At 43.1% G+C, this 6,317-nt stretch overlaps 1 protein-coding gene across 1 annotated transcript; it reads left to right on the forward strand.

Annotated features, from left to right (window-relative positions):
- The first annotated feature begins 335 nt into the window (after window positions 1-335).
- On the forward strand, window positions 336-5,658 carry LOC131245249 (protein CUP-SHAPED COTYLEDON 2-like). The gene is made up of 4 exons (XM_058244573.1): window positions 336-522; window positions 866-1,057; window positions 1,133-1,416; window positions 4,956-5,658. Exons 2-4 carry the CDS (start codon window positions 877-879, stop codon window positions 5,505-5,507), a joined length of 1,017 nt encoding a protein of 338 aa, XP_058100556.1. The 5' UTR covers window positions 336-522; window positions 866-876; the 3' UTR covers window positions 5,508-5,658.
- Window positions 5,659-6,317: the final 659 nt, after the last annotated feature.

Here is a 6,317-nt window from a genome sequence, read left to right on the forward strand (position 1 = left end):
GAGAGAGAAAGAAAACCCAAAAATAAAAAATAAAAAATTTAGGAGACAGAGGGAAAGGGTTGAGAAGAGGGAAGGTGGGTGGCGTGGGTATAGCTAGTCTCTGTCAAATGATAATTTAATCTGGTACTGTGGCTGACAGATGAGATATGAAAGCAGGCTTTATCGATAGCCGATCAAATCCCAATCTCTCATAAAACTACTTTCTGTTCCCCCCTCTCGCTTTCTTCACTGACATAGAAATACCTGCACTCTTTCTCACGTACGCACGCATACTCACCCCACCTCATCCCCCTTTGGATATGATAAGGGCTGCAGATGGAAAAAGCAGAGAGAGAAGGAAAAAACAGAGCAGTGCAGAGAGCCGAAGAGAGCAGAGCTGCTGCTGCAGCAGATTTTATTTTATTTTAGAGTAGATCATACCTTATTATTATTTTCACCGTCCACCCTATAAACCCATACGAGTTAGGACTCTTCTTGATCGCTCCTCAAAGCTCTTGGAAAATTTCAAGGGATTTTGAGAAGGTTGAGCTCTCTCTCTCTCTCTCATGGTGGTTTCCAGCTTTGTTTTATGTTGTTTTTGGGTTGAAATCCATCTTCTTGAATTTGGTTTTTTGATGGGATACTGAAATATTCTACCATGTTTCTGTTTTTCTTGGGCTTTGGTTGGTGTTTCTACACTTGGGGTTATGTAGAATCCTTATTCCTAACTTTGATTTCTGCTGTTGCCCTGATTTTCTATTCAGGAATTGATGGATTTTTATTCATCTGTTACTTACCCTGATTTCTGAATTTGAATTATTATGTCTAAAGGGCTCCTCTGATTTCTGAAGTCTTCCCTCTTGCTTTCTCTTTGCGTTGATTTCAGCTAGGGTTGCCATGGAAATCTTCAATCACTTCGACAACGGTGAGAACCAACTTCCTCCGGGCTTCCGATTCCACCCAACTGACGAAGAGCTTATAACATACTATCTCATGAAGAAGGTCATTGATAGCAGTTTCACAGGCCGAGCCATTGCCGAAGTGGACCTCAACAAGTGCGAGCCATGGCAGCTTCCCGGTACACCTTCTTTCGATCTCGATCCCATTTCCTCACCAGATTATCTTCTCTAATCCTTGTAAGAATCCAACGCAGAAAAGGCGAAGATGGGCGAAAAGGAATGGTATTTCTTCAGCCTCCGGGATCGGAAGTACCCAACTGGGCTTCGAACAAACAGAGCGACGGAAGCCGGGTACTGGAAGGCTACTGGAAAAGATAGAGAGATTTACAGTTCTAGAACTGGATCTCTGGTGGGGATGAAGAAGACTCTGGTTTTTTACAAAGGGAGAGCTCCTAAGGGAGAAAAGAGCAACTGGGTCATGCATGAATACCGTCTTGAAGGGAAATTCTCTTATCATTACCTCACCAGAAGCTCTAAGGTTAGAATCTCTGCTTCTGTTTATATGCTGTATTCCTTTTAATTTGCTTGTGATTTTCAGTTTCTATATCCTGCTTAGATACGGCTTATGTCTGATTTTTGATGAATGATCTCCGACAATGGGAACGTGAGCCCCACCTGGTTCCAATGTCTTGCTGGCACCATCATCAGGTGGGCCACACCTCTGTATTGAATCATGCAGTTGGTCCGTCTGTTTCGATGCCTTAATGGTTACCGTACAGGTGTGGCCCACCTGTTGTTTGACCAGTCTCATTTATTCATTCGGTGATGTTCATGGTTGGGTCCACCTTATGCACGTCTCTGATGTATGTTCACTTGACATATCAGATCTATAAGAAGGGTTGTACCGTTGGCTAACATACTTCCGGTTGTATGCTATCATTACCAGGGCTTTGTTAAAACAACTAGATCCTTACCGGAAGCCTCATTAAATGAGAAACTTGATACTCTGCTGGCATGTGATGATGATACGCATTGTTCAACCGGTCTTATCTTGGAATTATGACTTAGCGATGATGGGTTCCACGGTTTAGTTCGTTTAACCAGAGTTAATATATGGCATGTGTACGATTCCGAGCGCTTGCGTATCAAGCGTCATAGCAGCCAGAGTATCGTATAACTCTTCTTTAATAAATGCAGTGGACTAAGCATTTATGAGTTTGGTATTAGAGTAGTACCTGCGGTTGTAACGTGGACTAAGGATGAATATACACAAGGAGGGTAAAACTATCGTTGGTACTAATCAGTGATTAGACCGGATGAACGGGCTGTATCTTTCAAAGTTGAAACAGTGGTGAATGATTCAACGGAAGTTTTTCTTTCTTTTGGAAATAAATACACCTAATAAAACAGCGGTTTTACTGTCCAACTAGTGTACAACTGCCAACTTGTCATGTTTATACCACATCAAATCTTTCCCAAAAGGTTGGCCCATCATGAACATCACTCGGTGCAAAAATAGGGCCACTCGATTCATAAGGTGGGCCACACTGAAAAATGATGGAAATCAAACGGTATGTTACAGTACAGGTGTGGCCCACTACAAGATCGGCCTGATTTTTGGATCATGTGATCATTTTGGTGTGGTCGACCTTTTGGACAGGTAATATGCACTATTTCGTAGATGACTGTGACTTAGCTGTCCGCAACTTGTATTATGAGTGCTTCTTCATGTCTTCTGAATAGGAAACGGTGCATCATGTGTGCATAAAAAAAATGGATGTTATCATCTGGAGTTTTGTTAATTCCACATGCATGTAGAGCCGTACACATCCACTGTGATCGATGTAACTTATCCCAGTTGTCCATCAGTTTTATCATCACATCTTAGGATATGAGCCAAAAAAATGAGGTAAATCCAAAAATCAAGTGGACTAAAAAGGAAATAATGGTACCACACCATTGAAATTTGTTTCATTCCTAGGGCTCCTAACGATGTTTATTTATTATCTTACCGGGTCATAAAGTCACACAAACATCAACATGATCCAAAGGTTCCCTCAAGAAGTTTTCAACAGTGAGTGTTCAACTTTCACTGTTTCCTGTGCTGTGGTCCATTTAATCTTTGGATTTGACTCATTTTTTTGCTCAAGGCCTAAAATGAGCTGGTGGAAGGGATGGATGGTGTGGATAAGTCACGTACATGACAGTGGCTCCACAGTTATTATTTAAGTTTAAATTTTTTTAATTTTTTTTTTTATAGCATGGTTTAGAGGCCAAAAGTCTGTCCGACAACTCAACCATGGGAGGGATGTAGTAAATGAATATGAAAACAATGCTCATTTCCAATGAATTCCTGATGAACTAGAAAATCAAACAGCCTCATAAGTTGAAATTCCATCCAAAAGAGCCTTGCACTCCCACCTTAAAGCGGGTTTGCACAATTATCTCGATGTACATGTCCAAGTTCCAAAGTAAATTGGTGGTGAAATTTTTTCCAGCCGTTCATTTGTTCCGAAATTCTCTAGCCCACCTGATGGAAAGCTCAGATCTCATTCGTGTCACATTGCACTCAGTAGTTGATGTGTATGTCTCCCACATGTTTGTTGATTTAGAACTTTAGTTTCTGTCAGCACTTGTATATTTTTTAGCTGAAATGTTCAGTAAAAATATATACTAATCAGAATATCTAAACCAAATTAAAAATCGCTATTTAGTTTTGATTTCAAATGTTGGGATACAACATGTCTTGCTTCATGGGCCCCAGTTACAAGGATGCTCTAGATATTGGAATAATCCATCGTCTGGGTGACACGATAAGGGCCTGTTTGGCAGGACGGATCCCGTGGGATTAGGAGGGATGGGATCGGCAATATCCAGGATAGGCATGAGAGCCAAACAGATCCGGTGAACTTGTCTCGAGATATGAGCAATCCCATGCATCTTAAGACAATCCATGACATCACCATCATTACCTATCGATCCTATCCCTTGGTTGGATGGGTGGAAGGTAAAATCCCGGGATATGCGGGCGTGCCAAACAGATCTAAGCAATCCCATGCATCTTAAGACAATCCACTGTCATTACCTTAATATTGATCCTATCCCTTGGTTGGATGGGTGGAAGGTAAAATCCGGGATATGCGGGCGTGCCAACCAGTGAACTTGTCCCAGGATATAAGCAATCCTATGGATCTTAAGACAATACCCCATCCCTCCTAATACCATGGGATATCCTTGGGATTAGGAGGGATGGGATGGATTTTAAGGTAATGATGGTGGTGTTAGTGAATTGGAAGATCCATGGTATTGCTATATCACAAGTTCACCTCTAACCAAACACGCCCCAGGCACGATTGAACGGGACAAGTTCATCAGGTCTGTTTGGCACGTTTTGCATATCCCGGGATTTTACCATCCCATCCCTCGTATCACGGTGATCCAATAATCTCTCTGCAACAACAATGATGACCTTTGATTTTTTTGGAGTTGAATGTGAGCCATTGAAATTTTTAAATTTGAGTGTAATATATTCATCTACAATTACTGTTGATCGAGATAATTCCTTCAGCGTAAGATTTTTTTTACATGCCCCACTGGATCCAAATTTCGATGGTAGAACTCCTCACCAACTGGTGCCGGCCTGACGATTATCCTGAGTCGTAAGACAGTTGAAACGAACGCATTCTTTCTTATCCTGTCATCGGCACATTGATGATCAGTTGCTTTCTGTGCTTCCCATAGCATGCATCAAGGGTATTTTCGTCATTTTGAAAAGTGGTTTAACACATCTATTCCATGTTAAGTTGCTTTTGGGTACTCAAAGTACAATCTCATTGACTGCATCAAATCCCCACCCATAAAGGAGGTTATTTTCGTCCTTTGGGAATATTCTGAGGTGGACCACCTTGCAAATTTCGAATGTCATTAACGTGTGGTGCAACTGTCGGGAACACATTGTTATTTTAGACATTTCTCAAAAATTTCCATGCAAAAGCTATGGGTACTTTGGTCATTTCTCATCTTCTCTCCGAATGGTTAGTTAAATCAGTTAACTCAAATGGATCTCCATGCACGTAGGATGAGTGGGTCGTTTCCAGGGTCTTTCAGAAGAGCGGAGTTAGTGGAGGGAAGAAGGCCCGTATCGGAGGCGGTGCTGGCTTCACCGACGTTGGGTCTCCGTCGTCCTCATCGATTCCACTGCTACCCGAATCATCACCGTACACAGCAGCGGCTGCGGCAGACCGGGAGAGCTGCTCCTACGAGAGCGAGAGCACAAGGGAGCACGTGTCCTGCTTCTCCACCGTTGCCACAGCCTCGAACTTCAACCCTCAGCCTATGGTGCCTGCGTCATTCCCAACAGACCCCACAGGGCAGTTTGGGAGGAACGGCGGAGGGGTTCCGACGTTCCCAAGTCTGCGGTCGTTGCACGAGAATCTTCAGCTGCCGTTCTTTTACTCAGCTGTGGCACCCATGCCGACACTGGCGTCGGCATCGAGTTCCGTGAGTCCCAGTGAGATGGGTGGGTGTGGTTTGGCTGGAAACTGGACTGGCGCTGATCAGAAGGTGGAGAAGAACAGGCAGCAGCTGCAGATGGGAGGTACCGAGCTGGATTGCATGTGGACGTACTGATCTCTCTCTCTCTCACACACATTTCTGTTTTAGTTTCTGGTATGGGATTTATGACTTCTATTATGATATATAGCATGTGACATGATGGAAATGAACCTTTAGGTTTCAACTTTGAAATCATATTTCCAGTTTATGATTTGCATTTCTGTTACACGTAGAGCTGCGCAGGTGCGTATGGGAATGCTACAAGTGTGTGTGGAATGTGGGTCCAAAATATTAATGTTTATAAGGAGGGCCCATGATTCATTGATCCAGAGCATTGATTCTTGTGTCGATGCCATGGCAGATATTTCTTTGTTGACTTGCTGATTGGCAATTGCATGCGTGTGAGATCATGCTCCTGAGCAAGTATTAATGTGTCCCTACCTTATAATCTGGCCGATCAGAGGATCCAAGCCATTGGATTTGAGCATTAAAGGATGACAGTTTATCAAAGTATTCAACAATTTGTACCTCATATCTAGCTGTTTTGGGTTGCAAGAGAGGCTTCAGTTTGGGGCCAGGGTATATGCATTGTAACTGTCCTACCCTCCCAAATTCATGAAAGCAGTTGCAAGACAGCCTTTGATCCGGTCCACCCACCCTGCTTTAGCATGATTACTTCATTCCCTGGTCCCGTTGAATTTTTAGCATACACGACCCGTCCAATATCTCCATCCTAACAATCCTGTGTGGGCCAGTGATCACACGGTTATCTACCCGTTCACATGGTTATCAATCCCGCCCCCACAGTTCATGCCATGTGGGGTATAGCGGATCTAGACCGTTGATCCAGTGGGTCCTTCCTGTATATATCCTACTGCTGATTAT

Source organism: Magnolia sinica, chromosome 5 (genome assembly GCF_029962835.1).
Source record: "Magnolia sinica isolate HGM2019 chromosome 5, MsV1, whole genome shotgun sequence".
In the NCBI taxonomy this organism is placed as follows: domain Eukaryota; kingdom Viridiplantae; phylum Streptophyta; class Magnoliopsida; order Magnoliales; family Magnoliaceae; genus Magnolia; species Magnolia sinica.

Coding starts and splice junctions, on each gene's coding strand:
- LOC131245249 (XM_058244573.1), top strand. CDS start 877: ATGGAAATCTTCAATCACTTCGACAACGGTGAGAACCAACTTCCTCCG. Junction 1,058..1,132: donor CGAGCCATGGCAGCTTCCCG/GTACACCTTCTT, acceptor AATCCAACGCAG/AAAAGGCGAAGATGGGCGAA. Junction 1,417..4,955: donor ACCTCACCAGAAGCTCTAAG/GTTAGAATCTCT, acceptor CCATGCACGTAG/GATGAGTGGGTCGTTTCCAG.